The sequence below is a fragment of the Triplophysa rosa genome, linkage group LG21 (assembly GCF_024868665.1).
Source record: "Triplophysa rosa linkage group LG21, Trosa_1v2, whole genome shotgun sequence".
Taxonomy (NCBI): Eukaryota; Metazoa; Chordata; class Actinopteri; order Cypriniformes; family Nemacheilidae; genus Triplophysa; species Triplophysa rosa.
In genome coordinates this window covers 5991193-6016635 of record NC_079910.1, presented here as the reverse complement: position 1 = coordinate 6016635, position 25443 = coordinate 5991193, and the positions used below count along the sequence as shown (strand labels likewise).

At 37.8% G+C, this 25443-nt stretch overlaps 1 protein-coding gene across 1 annotated transcript; it reads right to left on the bottom strand.

The window, feature by feature from the left end:
- Positions 1–3143: 3143 nt before the first annotated feature.
- On the bottom strand, positions 3144–9699 carry nr4a1 (nuclear receptor subfamily 4, group A, member 1). The gene is made up of 7 exons (XM_057363483.1): positions 9568–9699; positions 7503–8296; positions 7138–7267; positions 6463–6620; positions 5021–5223; positions 4730–4908; positions 3144–4648 (listed from the first exon to the last, which is right to left on the bottom strand). Exons 2-7 carry the CDS (start codon positions 8292–8294, stop codon positions 4392–4394), a joined length of 1719 nt encoding a protein of 572 aa, XP_057219466.1. The 5' UTR covers positions 8295–8296; positions 9568–9699; the 3' UTR covers positions 3144–4391.
- Between the last annotated feature and the right edge of the window lie 15744 nt (positions 9700–25443).

Sequence of the window (25443 nt, the reverse complement as noted above, 5' to 3'; positions counted from 1 at the left end):
TATCCAATTACTTCTTGTGGATGAGCACTGGTATTTTTTATTAGAGAGGTGCCATGTCCTTCAGATGGTCCTGATAGCTTGCCAAACCAGACAATTTTTGCCTGCTGGATCAGCCTGCGTTACCCAAAAACAGACAAATAAGCGATGTCACACGTGCAAGTGTGAAGTTTAATATAATCACAGATCATCACACGATTTCAAGTGTGGAATTGCTGTTATTTAACAGTTCTTAATAAATAATCTACATAGAGGAATTTATTTCGGTTAGATTGGTTTCATAAATGCACAAAAAGTTACATTTATTAATGGTTAAAAATGGTTTCATTTTGTGAGCAAGTGACACCATTTCTCCCAAATTTGTTTTTAATTCAATTTTATGTGTAATTGCATTTGCTCAGTCTTTCACATTGCTGTTAGATGACTTTGACTATGATATATGTATATGTGTGTGTATATAGTATGTATATGCATTCTTACAATGTAGTGTTTCTTTAACTGCCCGGTGATGATAAGTGTGTTAAACATGGATGGATGTAACCTGCTCTCTGTTCGCTGGTGAGAGAAATCCCACTTTAAACAATCTCAGAGGAAGATAAAACGGGTGCTTTGATAAAAAAAACTCAATCCAGCCAACATTGCAGATGTAGAGATGTATAGCTCCATAAAGAGTATTTTCTCACAAAGTAATAAAATGTTTTTTTTTTCTCATACACATCATTTTTCTCAAATAGCTCCTTTCGTGACACTTACTGTAAGCAATTTCCTGCCAATTCCATCACCAAGGGCCAGATATTGCATTGTAGAGTGTAAAATTCAAAACGGTCATGGATGTTACATAACACATGGGCACAGGGTCACTGATGCTGAAGGATCCTTCTCAATTTAAGCCCCAAAACCAATCTGTTGGTCTGGTGAGCCTGCGGAAAGTATCGCAAGAAGCCCCTGGCACTTGTTCTGTCTGGCCGGTCGTACTTTCCTTACTGGTCCCATTCGACACATACCTTGGCAAGCACAAGATGTGTCAGTGCAAATTACAGTGACCCAAAATTAGGCCACAGAATTCAGTGTTCCCTTGAGGGTAGGAGGGGATACGTGATCCCCAGCAGCCCTTGTGGCGTGTAGCGTGACAGTCAGCCATCAGAGAGGTTCGGTGTTTTGAAGCTACCGAAAAAACCTTATTTATAAATACCTCGTATAGACAAGCAGGGTCCGTGTGTACTGTGGCCGTTTAGCACGATGTATCCTGATAGTGACCTGAGGGGGCACCTGTGGCCCATAAATCCCTCTACATGAGGATAGGAAACAGTCACATGGGCTATCTCTCAAGACCCACAATGTTGTGATGAAATAAGATGATGAATGAAATTTGGTGAGACGACATTCACGCCTTTTAATATGGGCAACTGTGTGGGGGAGGGATGGTTTTAGAAAACTGAAAACTGGTGCTCGACTGCTCTCAGCACATTATTGCGTGTAAGAAAATAATAAGACAGTCTTTGAGAGATCTTTACTACGGTTTCATCGGTTGCACACATTGGCCAGCAGTTAACTTGTAATTAGTTGTCTTTGAGTTCTGCAAAAATACGGAACAGGTAAAAAAAGCTGCAAACACAAATTTGTAAACTTGACAATCACAAATTTGAGGGTGTACACGTGCTACAGTTTACTGGATACATAGTGAAATTTCTCTCATATAAAAACGTGTTTACTACTGTGTTTAAGTGTGTAAAGCCCATAGATGATTCTAGGATGCACAATTATTGTGCTCCTATCGATAATATCCTGAGATTCTGATGTGTCATCAGTTTTGCTACTGAATGTTTACTGATGGATAAATGTGTGCTATTTCAGTTTACATCTTGATACTTGAGGACAAAATGAGGACGTTTTTGTGTGGGGTTTGTAAAAGTTGGTGTATTGTTCTGAGAATGTGTTTATAAAATGGTGAATTGTTTCATGAATTGTGTGTTAGCAATCGAGAAAAACTGTAATTCTTATTAATATTAATTGTATTAAATAAAATAAAAACCACTGGACAGTTATTGATTCTTTGCCAAGGTCTACCAGAAGTTAAGTTTGGGCCACATAACATTTGTTTATTTTGTTGCCACTGAAACGTCTATAAAGATTTATAAAAATATGATAAATTACAACTAGATTTTTGAGGATGCTAGGTGATCTGGATGTCTGGCTAGTTAGTTAAAAAGAACTTAACCGCCACAAATCTTGTAGGACATATTGTCTTAAACGGGTTTAATTCACAATTTGTTATAATGATCCAAAATACTCAATCTCACCCAACCTAGAGGTTTGTTGAAATCCTTGAATATGAGCACCAGTCAGCAATATTAGGCAAGCACAACTGAATGTAATGCTATTAATAGCATTATAAACCAATATCATGACTAATATATTAAAAGAGGAATCCACTCCTAAATGTAGTTCAAGGCACGTCAAACTTCCGAATTCGTAGCTCTGACTCATTCACATGACACAGATTCGCCTACTAACTCTGTATGGAGAATCTGCTCAAAACCACAACTTCCTTCTAGAAGTGAAATTTCTACGTAGAATCAGTAGTTCTGTAATAAAACACCACAGATCATGAGAATGAGGCAAGCAGATGAAGTCCCGATTACTCGCGTTACAGCTGTTATGTAAGAAACGTGAAACCTTATATAGCAAAGATGTCTTAATGCATAACTTACTGTAGAATTAATTTACAATTTTGTTTCAAACATAAACTTGCCTAGTTCTTATATTTTCTCTCATAAAACAACACTAAACATTTTAGGTCACTTTTCTGGTGATGTAAATGTATTGTAATTTCAGAAGTTTAAATTTTTTTACTAGACAACAAGACAAAAATGCTTAGGTAGAATGTCATTTTTTGCAGATTTCCTGTGCTAATGCCAGTAATGAGACCAGTCTCCTCTTGCTTATTTTGAATTTCAAAAGTCAACGTGCTTTGATTTCGATTAAAGTAATTGAAAACGGTACTAATAGGAAAGTAGTATTAAGTAGTAATTAAATCTACTGTAAGTTTCTGGCAAACCTGCTGCAAAACTACAGCAAAATTTGACAGTGCACTTTGTTTCCATTTTTTATATTTAATACATTAAAAGCGTGTTTCAATAAATGTTGTAAGGAAAAATATAGAAGCATCAGGTATGATTTCTCTTTAAAATATATTTTATATAGACAGCTGCAAAAAACAATGAAAGACAAGCAATACCTTTCATTACATGTAATAAAAATCAGAATGCCCAAATTTGATGTCGTCATTGAGAAACGGTTACAGTATGTAGAAGCTCTAACCAAATCTATAAATACATAAAATACATACATACAAATGAAGAGTTTGGTTCCAAAATGAGAACTTGGTTTTTAAATTGTTTGTTTTTTTAGTTATTATGGCTTAAATCAAAACAAACCAACTGCAGTTTGATTGATATTAATTGGAATGCACAATTAAAAAAATCTGATTTTTGAAACAATTTTAAAACGGAGTTTTCTCATTTTGGAACCAAACTCTTCAAATAGAATTACTCTGAGGCTTGACGGGTGCACTAAACTAGGTCAGTAATAGTAATACTCAAAGTATTTGCATGTAAGAGTGTGTACGTGGTTCTTGTACAGTAGCTGCACTCGATCTCTTGTGGCTTTTCTTTAAAAAAGTACTGAATCTTGCAATACACAGTTTTAGACCTGGGTCTGAAACATCAGTCATACACAGAAGTGTACTGCATTTCTCACATGCATGCACATCAGCCCTCTTCTTAAGAGTATCACTGTGTTTTCAGTGTAAGAGCTATGGTTGTATTTTCGAGCGTGTTTTCAGGGACATTATGCACTGGCACTTGAAAGCATTAAGGCTCTGTCTTGATACTTGAAGCATCCAAGTAAATGCAGTTTCTGTTTTCCAGTTCAGCTTTGGTCCATTGCCTTCAGATGTTTATATTAAATTCTTGAATGCTTTATATTTGGAATATGACCACTGAACATAGCTGTAATACTGACTGTATGGGAATATCTGCACGCGCTTCTTTCTCTTAGAAAGCACATACAGAGCATTTCTTCTTGTTTCGCACCATTGAAGGAAAACACTACCGACTGAAACAAGAGCCGCAAAGCCACTATTTCAGCCTAAAATAAGCTACAGTTTAAAAATCTCGCAACCAAATACAAATTTTACTTTCTGAGTCTCTTAGTGAGTTCAAAATTGAAGACTATGTGATGAAAGTCTCCAAAAGCAGGTGTAAGTAGAATGTCACCTGATTCCATTCCAAGAAATGTAAGCAACAGAGTCCAAGCCATCTAGCGCTTCCCAAACTGCTCATATCCATTTCATTAGTTTAAGTCATCTTAAATGTCCACTGAATGTAATCTCTTCAGAATGGCAACGTGTCCATGAAAATCTTTTCCACAATAGGTGGAGGGGGAACCAAGTCTTCTAGTTTGAGATAGAAGATTCGCTGGAGACCCTGAGTGCACAGCGTTCTCAGCTCAGGAAGCTTGCTCAGGAGTCGGGACAGGTAGTTGGGCCGGGTGGCTTCGGAGGCACTTGAGGAGACGTGGTCTCTGAGACACGTGACCAGGCGGTTCTGGAGGTCCTCAATCCGTTTGGGCTCTTTCAGGCCATGCCGATCTGTAGGTCACAGTCAGAGTTAGAGACTCGACATTACTTTTGTATATCCAGTGTATGAGAAACCGAATGAACGTTATTTACCTGTGATGATAACCAGCGTAGCGAGACAGGAGAAAGACGATACGTCCAAGTTCAAGCGACGTAAACATTGAGAGAACTCCATGATTGAGTCAATCCAGTCACCGAAGCTTCGCACACACTGCGTCCGGTGAAGGACCATCCCACTGCAGAAAATAAGCTTGTCTGTCTCAGGGTTCGACCTGAAGAAATAAATCAACTGAAATCAGCATATTCTTTTTTTCCTTTAATAAACTCCCTAACATACACAGTCCTGTCCTAACACAGTTTAAAAGATACTGAAATTTACTGTACCTGTAAGCTAGTCGAAGAATGAAAAGCTCAACAAAAGCTGACTCAAGGAGAAGGTCTTGGTCCTCCTTACAGAACGCATTGAATCCTGGGATGTTACCAGCCCACTTCCTGATAACATCCATTGACCCTGTAAGCAGGTCATAAAATTGCTGTATGTCATTGGCATCCTCCTTCTCAGACAACCCAGATACTGATTCCTGATACTATACAATGACAGAAAAACACAAAATATGCATATTATTATTTTCTATAGACTCCTTTACTGTTAGTAAACATTGTGACGTGTTTTTGTGGGCGGGGCTTAGCTGGTGGCAGAAAGATCCCACCGACCGCATTTCTAATGCTAGGTAGCACGTTTTGTTTGCTTGCTTTGACAATTACTGGAAAAAATCTGATTAAGTTTTAACATTTAAGGTCACTCACTGTCTCGGACCGCGATTGTTTTTGAAAAAGTTAACTTTAACGCCATAAACCTGGCCGACCTGTACGCGCTCACTCAATGGATCCAGGGACGAACTGACAGGATTACCTCCAGTTAAGTGGCCTGACATCTACACCTATTACACCTACCAGACAGAGAAACCAAGCGTGTATAGTAAAGATAACCTGAGAGCGTATAAATCTAAAGATGCCTGCGTGTACTAACAGTGGCAAACGTTAGCAAATGCATTTACTTGAACACAAACCTGATACATAACATGAGCATTCTCACTGTTGCCTCTCCCTTTACATTAATGCACTTGTGACAAAGAAAAATAGATGACAAACAGTTTCCTTTGTTTAGTTTCTGGCCGATAGTTGCTAACTTAGTTGTATAACTAACAAAGTTAGCGAGCATACCCTATGAGTTCAAAAGCTAACGCTAACTTGCGTGAAAAACAACATTGTTCCCCAGTTTCGGATTTGGGCATACGTGAGATATTTTTAGACACATACCCAAATCATAATCCACACCAACAAAAGACAGTAGTTTTTTAATCTTAAGTGTTATAAAGTGAAACGCGAGCATTTTTGATGATCGTTTCGGTTCAGTCCGCTAGTTTTATTGTGTTTAACTACAGCTGTCGTCTGTGTTTTTGTTTGTGTTTTTGTTTGGCAGTGGCAGCAGGTATATGTTAAAATATCAAATTGGAGACTGTATTCTGTCGATTGTGGCACTAAACAACACAACAAGATGATATTTTAAACTCCTTATGTAGCCGAATCTGTACTGGTTTGTATTGGCCGCCTCCAGTTTTCCCTTTGTTTTGCCTCCAGCTAGAGCCGTGACGTAAGCGTGACGTCGGCGAGAAAGGGGTCTATATTGTCTATATCTCAGAATGCATACATTATGTCCAATAATTTGAACACTCATATAATTTATAAGTAATTTAACGCTTCAGCTTTAATTCAGGACCAAAGATGCTAAAATCAGATTGTATTAAAGTGTGTTCTGGCCTCACCTTTGAATAGTCTAGATTTCCGGTGGCAGGGTTGGAGTCAATATGGGCTGTGACGAGAGAGGCGATGATGTTGACAGGGGAAGAGACGGAGTCTTGAGCAACTTTTGGCTTGGATGGCAGACGACCCCTTCTACCTTTTAGGCTGTCTGTTCTTACAACTACAAAAAAGGGACAATACAGTATATAGATATATTACACTTGCTTTTAGGATATGGGTGATACAATTACATATGTGACTCTGGATCACAAAACCAGTCTTAAGTAGCATGGGAACATTTTTAGTAAAAGCCAAAAATACATTGTATGGATCAAAATGATCGATTTTTCTTTTATGCCAAAAATCATTAGGATATTAAGTAAAGATCATGTTCCTTGAAGATATTTTGTCCTATTTTTCCTATCATAAATATATAACAACTTCAGAGGCAATTTTCCTCGATATTTTGCACCCTCAGATTGCAGAGTTTTAAACTGTTGCATCTCTGCCAGGTATTGTGCTATCCTAACAACCCATACATCAATAGAAAGCTTAATTATTCAGCTTTCAGATTATGTAAAAATCTCAATTAAAAAAATGACACACAAGACTGGTATTGTTGTCCAGGGTCACATATAGGAATGTAAATCTAAAAACAAACTGTGATATTATGACATCAATTTTTATATGTGTGTTACCTTCTTTCACCATTCCCACAGCTAGGCACTTCTGAAAACGGCAAAACTGGCACCGGTTTCGCCGCCTTTTGTCCACCGGACAGTCTTTGTTGGCAAGGCAAACGTACTTGGCATTTTTCTGTACTGTGCGCTATAAATCATAAAGGAAACTTTAAGTTAAAATTTCAATTAAAGCTAACCAAATCTAATCAGCATACAATTATTTAAGATAATAACATGAACAATAATAACAAAAATGCATTGAAATACTGTTATAAAATGGAATACAAAAACATATTAAAAATATATTTTATTTGATTATTTTTAAATAAAAAAATTAATTACATGATATTACAGATAATGAATCTGAACGTTTGTATGCTCACCTTGAAAAAGCCCTTGCACCCTTCACAGGTGCGCACCCCGTAATGCTGACAAGACGCATTGTCTCCACAAACTGCACAGCGTCCCTCATTTCCTGTGGGACTCCTCACTTTAGGAGAAAGGTGTCCATCCATCAATGCTGACCCATCACGGCTTCCCTGTTCCAGGCCAAGCGGACTGAATGGAAGAGGAGAACCATGCTGCTGGTTATGTGAGAAAGGGTCCTGATCCGAAAGCTGAGGCTGCAACTGGCTCAGGGGAGAAAGCTCATCAGCTGTGACATGCCCAAAAGGGAAAAACGATCCAGCCGGGGTCAAAGGACTCTTCTCTGAAGCCCAGCAGCCGTCGTCTGGGGAACAAGGACCGTAGGCACTGTCCCAGGTCGGCATGGGCTGATACCCAGGAGTTGAAGGAGACGGTGCAGAGGCTGGACTTCCAAAGCAGTTTGACCCACCCGAAGAAGACAACGTCTCATCCAGGTAACTGAAAGCGAACGTGCCTGGGTAGCAGCCGTACACCTGGAGATCATCCAGCTTGAACGAATCCTGCCCAGGGGTGGCACCTGCGCAGGTCGAAGCAGCACCGGCGGCAATCTGGCAGGAGTAGGTGTCAAACTCGCCAATGTAGCTTCCGACCAGAGAGGTGATGCTCGGCAAGGAGGGAGCAGAGTGCTGTTCCCGCTGGTCAGTCACATCCATGGCCAACCTGGAGGTGAAGTCAGGATTCAAAAACTCTGAGCTGAAGAGGGAGCTCTCATAGGTCTGGACTCCATGTTGACTTTGAACACAGGTCATTTCTGCAGAACAAAACCACAACATCTACTTTAAAACCGTAGATATTGTCGCAGAAACATCTAAAGAATAAACGTACATGAAGGAAAAAAGCACGCCCAAACTATACCATCACATTCCTCGAGAATCGAACGCTGAGACTGCATCTCAGATCTTAGTTACAGGTCAAAGAGTCAGTGTTACTCGATAAAGGCGGCTCTCTGAAATCCCTTGAAATTTCTGAGAAAAACATGGAGAGCAGTCTGGCCAGAAAGGGCAGCTGTGCTTATGTTGTTTCCAAAACCAGAAGAACGTCAGCGAACGTGACACGTGGGTCGCCTGTCTGAAAGGGTGTGTGATGTTTTCGTGTGCGAAAACACAGGTCAGACAGAATCGAAAGGTACGTGTGAGACTTCTTTAGATAGACCAAAATTTGACTTATCTCATAATGTTCCATAAGACTCCATAAAAAATCTAGAAAGACTATCAGACTAAGGGCAGCGAGGAACATTATTCATAACTTGCACCTTATAACACCTTCTCCCCTATACATATAGTTCATATCTACAGGCAATAAAATGATTTAAAATTAATGTCAATATTACATCTACACGACTATTCTGAAGCAAGCAACTTTACTTTAACTCACTCTGCAAAACTTACAATTGTGTTTCAGCACTTCGTCAGAGTTTTGTGACCTTCCACCCAAACAAGGTGAGAACATGGCACCCCTGAACTCACATACCGACAAAAGCGCTCATTTGATACCCCCATATATCGACATATGTGACATCGACAATTGCAATATGAGCAATAAATAATAAAATAACACAACACAGTCTTTATAAATGAGAATGTGTGCAGATAAAACTCGGCTGCGATTACAGACGTCTGCGCGCACCTGTTGCAGCGCGTGCAGAAGCGCTCCACTGAAACTCACACACACACGCCCCTCTCTTAGTCTTTAACTACTGCTTCACTTCGTACAGTTTAACATGCACATGTAAGTTTAAACTATTAACGTTTTAAATTATGTATTTCGGGAGACTAACAAATTATGGTGTGCTTTTAACTGTGCTGGAAACGCGTTATGTTTCAGAATACCTCGCGCGCCTCCAGATAGTACTACAAAGGTACAAAACACACGAAATGGATTCACTTACTAATAAACACTATATAGTCTTCAAGTTTCTTTTGGACTGCTGTAAATGAATTTGCTGGTCGTATACGGTTTTGAAGAAGCATAAGAAGAGACATAGGAGTAGGCTAATTGTTAAAAGCTAACTTAACGACATACCTGGTAATGTATTGTGGTAGTGGACTTAAAAGTGTCCGTAATCCAAGAGATTGATAACCATGTATAACGTCCCCCTGCCACGACAAGACGGTTTTCTCAAATTTCTGAAAGCGAGCAGATATATACAGACTACTTTAATGTGCCGTGACGTCAGAGGTGCATCCTCTCGAGGCGTTCCACGAGCAAATATGGTCATGCAGGGGCGGAGATCCTTGGCAAATCTTTCCGGACGCCGGCCAATCAGAGCGCTCGAAGTCAAAAGACATGACGCACGGACGGGATTCCATTGACGCAAACAATCCGCACGATTGTTGTTCTAATTATAGTTGCGTACTGCTGCGCAACCTGTTGAATTTCGGTTAAAAATAGTGTGAAGACACAAATACGATATAAAAAGAGTGATAAAACGCACACAAACGTTTTATAAGGATTCGTTTCTAAATTGTGTTGACATTTGACATGAAGTAATAAACTTTAGGAGTTTTTTGTCTAGTGTGGTACAGCAATGAACGTGAATTTAAGTCTGAAGTGGCATTGATAAACTCTGTAGTCAACATGCATTATATGTTAAGACATGTTTTAAAATAATATTAGTTTTCTTAAATTCTTAAATGTATGCTATTGCATAAATCCCCTTCCTCCTCAGACAGCCACAAAGAACCCACAAGGAGGGTAGGGCTACACCTGCATAACCTGAACTTGTCAAAACAAGAGTGTAAAGAAAACGGACGTGAACGCTATTATACTACAATACTGGCAATGCCAGTAAATCTCACATTTGTGCCACTTGGTGATTCTCAGGCTTAGTATTTTCCTTCCAGCTTGGAATTAAATTTGGCAACTTTACAAGTAAATGCCAATAAAATTTCATTTTAAACAAAGACCGAATACAATTTTTAGACAAAAACCAAAAAGACAAAAACATTGATCTAACTGAGTTTAAATTGAGCTGGACTCCTGACAAAATGCAAAACTCGTCTCTGTGTTCATTGTTTAAATGAACGTACACTTTTTCAAAGGTTTTGGTCTCAAAAATTGTTAATAATATATATATTTTTTCTTTTGTATGTTTGCAGGTGCATAATTTATAATTTAATTGGATTATGGTTTAGACTTTTGCATGTGTTTATACAGTATATTGGTGCATTGTTATTTTACAATTATAATTGTATTTTATTTAAAAAAAATATTTGGATGTCTTGTGATCCTTGTACACCTGGAGGTATAAATTGGGGTTCATCATTGTTGTTGAATTGTCTGATGAAGAGCTGTGTGCTCGAGACGTCACGAGCCATGCGGAAGTCTTTTAAATAATAAAGTATTTTTGATATATTTTTGGAGCTCTTGGGTGCCGACTTTTGTTACTATGTAAATGAATGTAGCCACCTTTCAAATACAACTCAACAAAATACCACGCACTTCTGTAGGTGAGAAGTTGTTACTAGTGCTATTTTAAAGTGCATGTCTTGATCCAGACATGCCTGATGTGCTTGCTAAGTGAGCTACAAGGTGATGATAGAAGCTGTGTCCATATCATTTATTTCTCACATAATACATTCGTCCCAAGACAGACTGTTTACTCTACTTACTAGGTTATGTAGGCCTATCGTCCTACCTGCTTGGCTTTCTAAGCATTATTTGAAAGTGACCTACTTTTGCTTTTCAGATTGATTCAAGTGCAAGTTAAGTAAACAAGACACATCCAGCAGGCCAACATGGTTTTTGGGACCCGGAACTTTAGTAAGAAGCATTGCTTACTCTCCTTCTGGTGATAAAACACAGAATGTTTGGTAAGTGTTTGGTTTGCATAGGGCTGTACGTGTAACATTTTCTCTTGTAATGTAGTTAGATGTTTCACAGAAGAAACATTATAGAAAAGTCCATAATGTCCTCCCATCTTCCTTGCAGTGACCCGGACATTTTGCGAATGTCTATTAGCCTATAACCTGAAATTGAAAGAATTGTATTATATAAGAATATTATTATTTTGCAAAAAGAAAACAAGACCTATTTTAATGTGCTTTTAACTGGGAAATTATTCAAATTAATTCATTTGCTTTATTTTCCCATCTGGTCTGAAATCCAGAAATGTCACGTGAGAGGCACTTTAGAGAGATCATTTCCCCCTAACGTTAAATCGGCATTTCCCGATATCGCAGCGTTTTTACCAATATCCACCTCGCAGTCCGCATAACCAGAATTGATTTTACCCTCTCCATTCGCTGTAATAACCAGACGCCATCTTATCGAGCATCCTCATGATCAAAGTCTTTTTGATGAAGTGCCCGTCATTTCTCAATTTAGCCACGGACTCTCCTACGTTGTTCCACCTGCGATGCGATGCGATGCCCAGATCGGGAGCCCATCAACCTCACAAAGCAGAACAGTTCCTCTATTGACTGTGCGGTTGGAGAAAAGAAAGGATGTGTGTGACTGTCTGAGACCAAAACCAGGAAGCTGGGCCAATGACGCCATAAACGGCTTACGTAGTAGGAATCCCTCCCGCGCGCGCTGCCATATGGGGAAGCCCAGCCGAATACAGCAGAAGGCAGCTCGTCAGCGACTGTCGTTGATAAATGACGCGACGGTTTTCCATTACTACATCCATTTACATCTCGCCATACGCCGGATCACGAGCTTAATTACTTTTTAAATAAACCTTTTACGAACAGATGAGAGCTGTAAAGAGCGCTGAGGGACAGTTACAGCGCCAATTATTTTACACCTGCTGTTGTTGATACCGTGAGAGCTGAGTTTGTTGATAGGGGTGGGATAGGAAAAAGACGGCGAGGAAGTGGTCTGTAGACGAAGACAAAAACAACGTGCTGCAACGGAGGTAGATATGAGATCGAAACAGGTGCGATGACGAGAAAAAAAGATGGAAGAAACGTTTTAACGTGCAAATATAAAATAGCTAAAAACCGGACGTGACATAATAAACAAGCTGATGGCAGTAGACTAGGGTTGTCACGGTGCCATAAACATGTCTTACGATACTATACCAGCTGAAGTATCTCGATACCAAGTAGTATCACGATGCTGTGCCATGTTCATAATTCAAATCTATACAAAAAACACAGATTTAGATGAAACATTTTGTATTTACTGTAGTAAACTGTATTATACGTTGCACTAGAATATGTTGTTGTATTAACTGTAGTAATTTTATAAATTGTAGCAAATACTGTAGTATACTTAAATATTTACCATGGTAAGACTCAAAAACACTAGTGTCTATGAGTTTTAGTAGTTTACTGTAGTAAATACTAAAGTACACTAGATCATTTTTCACGTGGGAACTAATTCAAATGTGGGACAAATTTAATTGATACAGCAGTCTTTATAAAGGGAAATATTAGGCTTATCTTAAATGCAGAACTAAGACGGCCAGTAGGTGGCGTCAATTTTCCACTGAGTTAGTGAATCATTTAACCAACTCGTTCAAAACGCTCATTTGAATCATTATATCGTCCAAGTCACATTCATTAAACACCGCAAAAAGGCAGATGTTAGTGTTCAAATGAATATTAATGCGCATATGCAACATTACCTACGGTACTACGATACCACAGTTTCAAAAATAGAGAGGCATTGCGGGTATTTTGAAGCTTTAGCATCGCGATGCTACCGTAGCACCGGTACAATGTGCAACCCTACAGTAGACCCGTCATAAAATGCACAGTTTGACAAAATGCAAACATGAAACCACCGTAATTGACTAGATTTCTTTCAGGCTATTTGTGTATTTAATGTTTTTCTTTGTTTTATTCTATATGATTCTGTAGGCCTGTTATGTTTAGCTTGGTTAGCTTTCCTGTGGCTCAGTGGTTGGAGCATGGCACTAGCAATACCAAGGTCATGGGTTCGATCCAAGGTGATTGCACATAGTCAGAAACAAATGTATAATACACTGCGATGTAGAATTGAGGACTTTGATCTTTCTCATATAGCATTATGCAGAAGTTCGTTTATTTTATTTATTTATCTAATCCCACGATAGAAATACATATTTTGCTAAAATATTTGTAATTCGATCATCTCTTAGGAAAGTTAACCATGGTTATTATAGTAAAAGTGATGTTTTTGACAGATTGAATATGCCAGTTGTGTTACCATAGTTTAACTGCAAATGCCATGGTTAAACTAGATATCTACTATAGTAAATTTGCAGTTACATTGGTTGTACTACAAATAAAATCAAAAGTATGCTTAATACAGTTAAACCAGGATTAATATATTCTGCAGCCAGAAGTGGGTGATAACAGGCTTGTTCAACACGGTGAACATGGGAGTGCACATTATTTTCAAGCTCTTTGTCAAGCTATTTGTCAAAAGCACTGCACTGCATTTCTTCAGGTGTGAAACTTTTTAACACCTTCCTTCACTTTAGCATCATCCTTAGATGCCAGAGTGCGTAGTATAAATACATACTGTATGTATGGCATGCTATTTTGGCTCAATCTCAAGGCTGTGGGGGACAGTATACAGTCATCCAGTAACTGTTACTGTGGTGTCTACCCTGCCTAAATCGATAGAAGGACAAGACAAAGCAGTCGTGACATACGAATGTTATTTAAGATTCAAGTCTTCCCATAGGAAGTGATTTTCTCCATTAAGGACTGTTACGTATGAGTGAAATGTGCTTTGTGTAATGTTGCTTAGCCCACCACAATCTTCTTCATAAGCTTTCTGCAACAGCATCTTGTTTCCTAACTCATTGTCTTCCATTCGGCACAAGGAGAAACACAAATGTAGGCTACTTCAAAGGGAGAAGGTCATAAGCTCAGGTTACCATTCCTCACCACCACATATGTATTATGAAAAACGACGTACTGGTCATTATACACGTATACAACACAAACAGTCACACTGTTGCTGGGTTCAGAGTCAGGCACCTGTTGCTGCATCAAAGTGATTTACGTACAACTGTTTGCTTCATGGTTGCCCAAATGCAATAGCGCCCCCTGTCTGCAGTCTATAACTGCATCTTGAGCCCCTGCACGCAGCAGCATGAGCTTCGAGTGCAACTCGGCTTTTAAAGCAAACCAAGCGTTTATATATATCTTATCACCTGAACAGCATGTCTGTTGTCTTGATTGAGCTGTAGTTTAGTGTAGAGATTATGTAATGATACGTAAATGTGTTAAGCCACAGATTCTTGACTTGGCTGGATCTTGACCTTGAGGGTATTGACTCTGAGCACAACCCTCAAAAGGATTACCCAATTCCTGACAGCTGCTTTTTTAACACCAAGCTGTAGCTATCAAGTGTAAATCAATAACTTGATCGCATTAGCTTTGTTTCAGTCTTATAAAAAGGACATATGTTGCGGTTAAAGGACACTTTTGATAGTTCTTGTACTCAATTGTACTTTTAGTATACCTCGATCACAAGTGTTCTACTATTAGTATACTTGGCTTGTAGTTGTGTTTACTCTTCTGAGTGAGTAACCTTTTGAATACTTCTAAAACTCTTTACTACTTTCACTTAGTTCATTGAAAATATACTTCAACGTGTAGTACAATTACACTTGTGCTAGTATACTGAACAAGAAAACTATCAGTATAGCCTACCTATAAGTTGACTTATATTACAGTTGCGGTAAACATCATTCCAAACTAGTTCTGTACTCAAATTTTACTACTGTTACACTTAAAGTAATGCATACTGTATGTAAACTAAAAAGTGGGCCAATTTATTCCCAAGAAGTGTTAAAATACACTGTAAAAAAATCCTGTAATTTTACGTAAAAAGAAACGTTTTTTATATGTTTTTCTTGTAAATGTTTTTTATGTGAAAAATCTAATGTAAAATTACAGTTTTTTTACATTATACATGAAAAATCTGTAAAACAGTAAAATTGCATTTTACAGTGTAGTACACTTACAAGTATACTACTACTACATTAATATTAGTATACTTACTACATAAAAATGCTTACAAATACTTAAGTATAGCCTACTTATTAAAATGAACGTACTTATTTTTTATAAGGGTAACGTTACTTTGCAAAGATGGGTTTTCAACATGGCGGCCCCTATGAGGCAGCTCTGGCCTGTTTAAAGTAATTTAGCCTTTTTATGACCTGATTCTTTGTCTCTGTGATTATATGTGATTTAAACATATGCTAAAAATTAAGAAAAAAGATCCAGTGCACCGTTAAAAAAACTGGTAAAGCATATTTGTTAATAGTAACGTGATTATGTTTATAGTGCTGTGTTGTCTGGACCAGCTGTTATGAGGATCATTATGTTGGAATATCAGAACCAGGAGTACTGTGCTTTCTAGAGTTCTGTCATTCCACTGGTAGGCTTAAGTCACCATTTACCTTATCCAGTTCCACTCCTGGCACTCCAGTGAATAGATAGGAGGCCATATTTAAATATAGGCTGCATAAATTATAGCACGGTTCGCTGGGAGACCACAAGATACCGAATCTCGGCTCTGAAGTCCACTGTGAATTCCAGTTTTGGCTGATGACACTATCGGTGCACATGGGGGTACCTACGGAAGATGACATAAACACCACAGACAGGTTTGGGCAAAGATGGTTGTGTTGACTGAAGGGTAAAATATTCATATAAATGATGTTTTATGAAATTAAAGCTTTTACTTATGGTTTACAATTATAGTGAGATAGGCCTACTGTATTTGGTCCAAATGTAAACGTATTTATCTAATTACCTTTCCCAGAGAGTTCTTGTTCTCAATCATTTCTCAATATCATGTTCTCAATCATTTCTATTAACTGGTTCTTTTATAAGGGGGCATTACTTCGTGATTTATACCTACTGTATAGCTACTTTCCCCCCATTATAGAGCTCCCACGCCCTCTGCTGGCGGCTTTAGTAATGCCACTGTTTGGATCAGACCAATGTAGTTTGTGATATTTAGTGTGTGCTCAAGTAAACGACAGCTTAAAATGTGGAGAAGCACATGCTGTTCTGCATACTTAGTCGCACACACCTCTCATACGAGAGGGATCTCTTTCTGTAGGCTTTGACACTCGATTCGTGTGGACATTTAGCACATGGTTTAGCGGCATTGCTGTGAATTCATAACCATATTAGACCCCCTGATGTGCCCTGATGAAACAATATCGGTTTTTAGCACCTGGAAAATTCCTGCTGGCTTAAACCAATCTATATTAAACTGCAGGAAAAGTGGAGCCAAGTCTAACGGTCTATATTTAGGCTATAATATATACAGCTGGGCAATTCCAACGTTATGGACGTGACATTTTGCGTTATGGACGTGACATAAAATGCTCAGAGAATGAATTTGTTACAAATATATTGAACCCTCTGTTTATATTTTACTAAACCCTTGTTGATAGAAAATTTGTTCATAGACTGACATTTTCTTATGTTTAGACTCTATTTAAAAAAAGGGAAATAAACATGCGTTATGGATGTGACAAAAAAAGGACGCGTTTTTTGGGAGACGACAAACTTTGTAGGATTTCTGTGAAATAAAATGCACAATCCTAAAGCAATAATACTCAATTAATGGAGAAGGGATGCCTCTTTATAGAACATAAAATAGTTATTTTATTTTAATTTTCATGTGTCCATTTATAAGGAATATGTAGCGTTATGGATGTGACAATCCTGAAAATGGCACTTACCTGACTATCATGTATTAAAAATCATGCACTAAAAATAAAACAAATACTTTACAAATTTGAACAGAGATCTCACATGGGTATTTGAACCACCTAATGTTAATATCTGTGCTGTTACCAAAGTAAAAACCGTTGGTAAAACCTTTATTTTTTTCATGGTAACGTTGACATTTTCACGGAATTGTCCAGCTGCGTAAAAATTAAGAGACTATTAAAAATCAGTTTTTCTGAATTTGCCATTTATAGGTATGCATTTTGGTAAAATTATCATTTTTGTTTCATTCTGTGAACTAATGATATTTCTAATAAAATAAAAATATATATATGTTGTTCTAATTTATGAATTTATTTTCATTTTTGGGTGAACTACACCTTTAAGAATGTTTAAGAATTAACGCTGTGTTCAAGTTCAACCACAAGAGGGCAGTCTCTGATCGCCCTTACCTTCTGTATTCTATACAGTAGGTTTCATGTGGTCACTCAATAGTTTTGTCACAGAATCTCATGTTGTCTTTACATTTACATTTAGTCATTTAGCAGACGCTTTTATCCAAAGCGACTTCTGATTGTTTATTGATCTTTGTTAAAAGCTGTTTTGAGTTTATCATTATAGACCAATCTTACACATAGTAGCCTAGTACATGTAACTTCCATTATTGTACTAATACAGTACAGTCAGAAATTATTTCTGACGTAAGCTGAATGAAACCAAGAGAACACAGATCAACTGTTTCCCCCCTAAAATGTAGAAATGAATATACGGCTTCTTAACAATACTGCACATTGTTCGAGAGAAGGCCTGTTTCCCAGATTGCTTGTTCTAACATTTCTTAAATACGTCACAACTCCGAGCTCTTCAAGTTCCACATTTAAATAATCGGCTACTTTTCCTTTGTAAGGGATTTCAGTACAAGTCTTCTTGATTATCACGGTGCCTGTTTTCTGTCTCTCACACAAGGAATATTGTCCCTCTGTGTTTCTGGACTCAGAAGGACCTTTTATTGATTGTGCCCACTCTCACATTCTCCAGGCTGGCAAAAAACCCACTCACTCACTCATACGGACACACACACACACACACACACACACACACACACACACACACACGCACACGCACACGCACACACACACACACACACAAAGCTCTTTGAAACAAATGGTTGTCCAACCGTGTGAGATTTCAGTCTGATCTCACAGTATTCCCACAGGACTCAAGAGTATGTCTCTGTAATTGAACAAAGACCCCCTTCCATAGAGAACAAATAAAATATGTAATGAACCAAGATGTATAGATGGACTACTATCCACCGTTCCAATTGCCTGCATTTGTTAATGGAGCTTGAAGGTTTTCAAAGCCATTTGTGCTACAAACCTAAATTATATTTCCTACTAGTCAGTCAATGATGTCCCAGAACTGAAAATTGCTAACATTCTTCCAAATATCTTCCTTTGTGTTCATCAGAACAAAGTAGTTTATACAGGTTTGGAACAACTTAATGATGACATATTTGTTGGGGGGGGCAAACTGTCCCTTTAAAACAAATTATATGATATCTAATTTTTGACACTGGGTGTCACTATGGACTTCTAAATGAGGGAACGAAGTAAAGGGGTGGGGGTGCACGTTGTTTGCATTCCCAGAGTTGAACAGGAAAACAGTCAGGAAGCTCCAGCTAAGATCACCAAGTTCTGAGCGGGACACAAGAACTCAGCCAACACCTTCACCGTGTCTAATTCTGATCCAAATGCAGGACCGACAACTTGTATGACTCACTTATATTGACCCAAATAGTTTTACAACTTCACTTTGTTGTTTCTTCATGGTACAGCTCATAGGCAGCACAACAGCAATACTGTCTCAAAGTTTCCTGAATTCACTCAGGGATGTTATAGCCAAGTGGATTTTAATAGTGGAAGAAAAAGTGGGAGAAGGCTGCGGTCCTTCTGTGTTTCAAACAGACAGACAGACTCTTGTTTTAACGTGTTATTAAACTCTTACTGAATGACAAAATGTATTAGGGCTGCTTTTTATAACCCCAAACCTTTTAAATGTCTGTATTTAACTGCAGTGTTCGTGCGACATTAATGTATGTAATCATATGTAACGTCAAAATGTAACGTTTTAGCAACACAGAACTTTTTAGCAATGGCATTGCAATGCTCGTGCAACCAACCCAAACACTTTTGCATCTTGGTGTCGAATTCTTCACAGGCAAGCACATAGTTTTATTTTGTTAAAGCAAAACAACACTCAAAATCTCTGAACGTATACTTAGAAACATTCTACAGGTCAGCAAGACTTCATTTGACTTCAAGTATGTTTAATATAATTAAATATAAATTATATTATGTCACTTTTGTTTAAAGTAACTAAACACTCCTAAATTAATATGAACAGTCTGTTCCATGTCTGAATCTGATTGGGTGCAGATATCATGAAGATCTTTATAGCAAACGGAAAAACATATGGCAGCCAATAAGAAACCACAGAACTTCCTCTTGCTCCATGAACACCTACGTGGCTACACCGTGACGGTTGCCACTTGCATACGTCAATCTGTCTTTTCACCTTTCATTATCATCACTGTTACCTCTTAATATCAGCATTGTCATTCACGCTTTTGATATCCCACATATTCAATCAATATGGGGATTTTTTGGACTTTTAATTCAATGGAAACAGTACAGTATTTGATAAGGTGTGTGTCTGATGTCACTGATATTAGTAAATATCACTTTGATTTCTTACATGACCTTTTTCTTTGCTTTGTTGAACTCAGAGCAGACGTAATATAAGTCATGTATATGGGACATCCCCATAGGGGTTGTTGTATGCACCCAAAGGGGGGTCCCCTTGTGGTATTATGCCATGTCTAAAAGTGTCCCTTTGCAAGGTCACCTGGGTTTTTCTGAGATTTCGGAATTGAGCACCATCATTTTTGCCTGGGAGTTGCTTTTCTCTCATTTATATTACTCTTTTATTGATCCAAGTGTCAAATATACAGACTTCATGCTAGCCTAACAAATTTAAACAAGTCCAGAAATATGCTTGCATGTGCAAAAATAGACCATGCTTCAAGGGTGATATGTGTCATTGCCAAAGCGTTGCAATAAAATTGTTAAAGTGTTCTGAGAGTTGCTATGGTTGTATCTGACGGATGTCCATTGGCCAAGTCAAATAAATCCCTCACCATTACAATATTTCCTATTCAGGTATCTATTCATATTTAATTCTTGATACTTATTAACACATGACAGATGAAAACGTTTGTGATCTGTTATGTTGTTGGCTGATTGAAGTATCATTAAGAGCAGCAGTGATGGTCCTGTAAGAGAGAGAGAAACTGTGTGATTGGAGGCAGATGGAGCTGGTCATGTGTGACCTACTCTATCTGGAATTTAGACCGGGAAACACGCGGGAATGCTGTACAGTATCTCCAAGTTCCATCCTTTTTAAATCTCTTCCTTTTGGATTGGCCTCTTGGAAAACCCTGATGAATCAACATCCTCGGCCTCCCCTGATAAACACTCTCAACCCTGGACCAGTGTTACAAAAGAGACCTGCAAAAACACACACACTTACAGCAACAACAATCATTTAGTGGAATCTGTCTGGACAGTATGTTCCATATGCCGGTGTTTTTGAACAATGCTAGGACAACAAAGTTACTTTTAAACACTTTTAAATACATTTACCATTAAACAAGACCACACTAAGTATCTTTTCTTTAACGTGCACATTTCCTTGAACTTGAAATCTACTTCTAATTCATTTCTTTTACATGGTATAGATGTCAATGTTTACAAGGCACAAAGACATTTACACACACTGTTTTGTATAAATGAGATTTGTGACTCAGACAGTGGCCACAGATTCACTGTTTCTAGTAATGCTCTTCCTAAAATGAGATGTTACTTTTAAACACTTTTAAATACGAATCTCATTTATACAAAACATCTCACTGAGAGAAACAATAGACCCCTAATAAGACCAGACGGTATACAGGGACTTTTTGAAATAATTTTACAGGTTACAGGTCTAGTGTGTGAAATTTAGCGGCATCTAGTGGTGAGGTTGTGAATTGCAACGAACGGCTCACTCCACCGCTCGCCCCTCCCCTTCAAAGCACTACGGTGGCTGACACAGGACTAGATGTCGTCAAAATAACTTTATTAATTAAAATACTTAAAATGTATATCAAATACTATTACATTTTCACATTTAAATTTTTTAAATAGTAAATAAAAAACTGACCTAAAGTAAAAGCTAATTCATTTTAACCTTAAAAAAGGACAGTGACGGTCCTGATGTGTCAGATACTGCGTGCTTGTGCATGTCATGTGAGAATGTTAAATTTAAACTGAAATTCAGTGACATCTAAGTGTTGGTTTTGGCAAAACCCCTCCCTTAGGCTATTTCCTGCAACAACCTGTATTCCTTCCTCCTACTTCTTTTGGGACACTATAAAAAGCTTGAGAAATGGTGAAATTCTATTTTCCTGTGTAGCACTGACACATATTTGCCACATATTATGTAACTTCTGGTCAGATGGTTCTCCTGTCTCATATAAGCTGTCATGGAAATACACTTCGCAATTACACTCGAGATCAATATAATCATTTTACCAGGTGCGCGCTGATTTACCAGCAGCAAACAAACATTAGTCACAGGATGAGATGAAAAATGATTGTAATGGTGGGCAGATGGCGTCCACTGGAAAACTGATGTCTGTGACGATAACCCGTATCGGCGACATTCTGTCCGTCAGTGAGTATACAACGGTTGAAAATGAGGAACAAACTATGTGGTTGATTTTCAGGATGGAGTGTAATTTAGATTAGCTTTCTATTTGAATGCCTAACAACGGTCTTCATATCCTGGCTGCAGATATTTGACCCGAGTGTTTACACACACAGTCTTAACAGCCCTGTTGGCGCACAAGCCGGCCTTAATGTACATTTAAGTGTTTCTTGCTTTTAGTTAGCAGGTGAAAGCTTATTTCTAACCCAAGCACACTTCACCGATCCTGTCGGGGTTTAGCTGAAGTGCAGCTGTCCGTTGTGCTCTAGTTTTAATCTCAGCTATCAGCAGAAGCAACATACTCCTGCTCCAAACGGAGCTTTTTGCCACACCTGTCAGTGACAAAACTGAGGAAGAGAAACAACTGAAGAAAAAAAAAGTTTTTTATTGTGCATTCCAATCAATTAAATTGTTTTGATTAAGTAATAATAACTAAAAAAAATAAAAATACTGCAACCTCGAATCACCATATTTTGGGATTTTTACTTCTTGCAATGAATCATTATTACAAGTCACACTTTATATTTGTCGCTGGGTTTTGCAAATATCTAACCAATAAAAAGTTTAAAAAGTGCTTGTCAGCATTGACAACACAGTATTTAATCAATTAAAAAGTACCGTGTTTTTTCCATTTCCTGAAAAACAGCAAATTTGGGCATACAAGCTTTTAGAACGACAGCGATGAAATAAACTCTTCAGTTACAGAAATATATCAAATATATTAACTGGTTGTGTCTAAATGGCATTTTAGCTAAAGTTTGGGAGAAAACTAATTGGTAGTATGTAGTGTAAGTGCTAGAAATGTTATATTTAAACCACGTTTTATGTTCTTAATAAGAAACTAACCCTTAAAATCAGAGAGAAAAAAGGTTGATTATGTTTTACAAACCCAAATTGACCATAAACATAAGCCAATAATAACTAATTTAATGTTAAATCAATGTTTGGAACAACCAATTTAACATAGACTCAACGTTAAAGCAATTATTTTATAGAACACCTTTGCTCTACTCTACTCTAAGATAGAGATAGATGAGAGAGAGAGAGAAACCGGGTTGGAAAGCTGGAGGGAAAGAGCAATGTTCAATAACTGATATCGTCGCACCTGTCACAGCCCGAGGCCGTGAAATGCATGTGTGTAAATGTGGGTGCAGAGAGTGAGTGAGTGAGTGAGTGAATGAATTAATGAATGAAAAACATTATTTCGAACATGTAAAAATAATATTTTAGCTAATAAACAAAACAATAACAAAACAAAATAATCTTAACATGTAGGCCTACATATCCGAAAGGAGTAGGAAGAAGCAACAGCTTATATGTTCCTACCCCCTTCTCCACTACTCATTTACGATCATCATATTATCTTTGTAATTCTGTCACCATAAACCTATATTAATAAATGAATGTCAATTTGCTGCATATATTTGTTTTTATCCCCATAACTCAAAAACCTGCATAGTTACATTTATATCCATTGTAAAGATGAATATTGTCAAAAACTAAACAAAACAAACAGTCACAAAAAACAAAACAAACAACGACAATACATTAAAAAATAACTAGTTGGTGAAAACACCTAGTCAAAACGCTTCTTCCTCCCTGTACTTTGTAAAAAACATATTTTTGTACTGCTTTTAAACTAGCACTGCTTGATGACTGGACTTAATATATTCCACATCTTCACTCCACATACAGAAATACAAAAACTTTTAAAATTAGTACGGACACAAAGATGTTTGAAGTTACCTTCCCCCTTAAAATGATATCTTCTCTATTAGAAAACAATTTTTGAATATTGCCAGGGAGTAGGTTGGAGTACAGTAGTTCAGCTGCCAATACTTTTGTTTGAATAGCAGCTTGAGTAGTGTATGCAAATCAATCAACAATCAACACCCATAATTCCAATGTTACACCAGAAAAACACATCATTACGGCAATTTGGCAAACAGCAATCGGTCGATTCTCAATCAACGTGAAACGCTAAGGGTATAGATGCTTGTTTGGAATATGTCCACTTGATACGAGACCATTATTTGCTCACCTGCTGCAACGGACAAAGTCATATTAAACCCTGCAGATAGAAGGAATATTGTCTCAATCAGGCAATAAGCTTGAAGCGCTGAACTCACCGTGTGTGTGCGTGTGGATGGATGGAAAGAGTGAGCTGCTTGGATAGTTGGTTTGGAAAGCGTTTTGGATTATTTTTCTCAAGCTTGGCTGGGGCACTTTTCAACACCTCTGAAGCTAACAGACCCCGTGTATTTCATATATTTACACATGTTCATTTTAGCAAACTGATAATGATTTTGGCATACAGTCGACTGGGCCGGTTTTATAGCGGGAACTTTTTTTTGAAGGAAAATAAACGATTGAATTTATCTTGAAACGCTATGCAAACAATCTCCTGTGACCCCCCTTCAAATAGGACAAAGAGGGATTTTTTGTCTCTGGAAAGAACAGTTGCTTGTACAGTCTCTTAACCTGGCAACGCATCATGTGTTGCATTTCCTGTGCAATATCTTTGCCACATCCTGTCTACACGTGACTTGAGTATCTGCGCACAGACACATGCCACATATACCGATTTATGTCATTTCCTTAGCAACATATTAAACATAAAGTGCACGCATGGGTTGCTACAATAAATTTCTTATTTACTCTTTCTGATCTTTAATCTTTTAAGAACCACTGGGCAAATAACAAGTAATATTTAGAAAGGAGCTTTTTTTAATGCAAAAAAATTGCTTATCTCATACAATTTAAAAGGAACAGTTCACCCAATTCACCATAGGAAAATTGCTTTGTAAATGACTTTGTTCTGTTGAACACAAAAGAAGATATTTTGAAGAATGTAGAAAAGCAAACAGCTCTGGGCCAATTTTGACTACACTATTGTATTATTTTCTACTAACTGTTTGGTTACAAGCATTCTTCTAAATATCTTTCTCTGTGTTCACCAGAACAAAGAAATGTATACAGATTTAGAACTTGAGGGCAAGTAAATGATGACAGAATTTTTATTTTTGGGTGAACTGTCCCTTTAGGTCTCCATCAGATATTTGCTACAAGGATTTGCAGATCATGGACAAGTTCTCTTGTATATTTAGTATAATGGAGTGTTGTTGCTCACCAAGGGGAAAAAAATGATCTAAAGCCTAAGGACAGTTAGTTTCAGTTAGAACCATTGTGCCACCCAAGCCTCATTCATTTCCTGTTTCAATTAATATTAAACACATCTCACACAACCCCACGCTGTTCAGAGGTCAGTTTTGCAAAAAGCTAAATGAACATCATGTGTGTTGAAATTATAATGTTTCCAAAGCTGTATGCAAAAGCAATCTACCAGCTCGGCAATAAGTCACCAGTGAATGCATCCAACATAGAATATAATACGCAATGCAGTCAATAATCAGTAGGACACTGGTGTTTTGTAGTTTCTTTGATAGAATGT

Coding starts and splice junctions, on each gene's coding strand:
- nr4a1 (XM_057363483.1), bottom strand. CDS start 8,294: ATGACCTGTGTTCAAAGTCAACATGGAGTCCAGACCTATGAGAGCTCC. Junction 4,909..5,020: donor ATTCTTCGACTAGCTTACAG/GTACAGTAAATT, acceptor TTATTTCTTCAG/GTCGAACCCTGAGACAGACA. Junction 4,649..4,729: donor TACGCTGGTTATCATCACAG/GTAAATAACGTT, acceptor TGTGACCTACAG/ATCGGCATGGCCTGAAAGAG.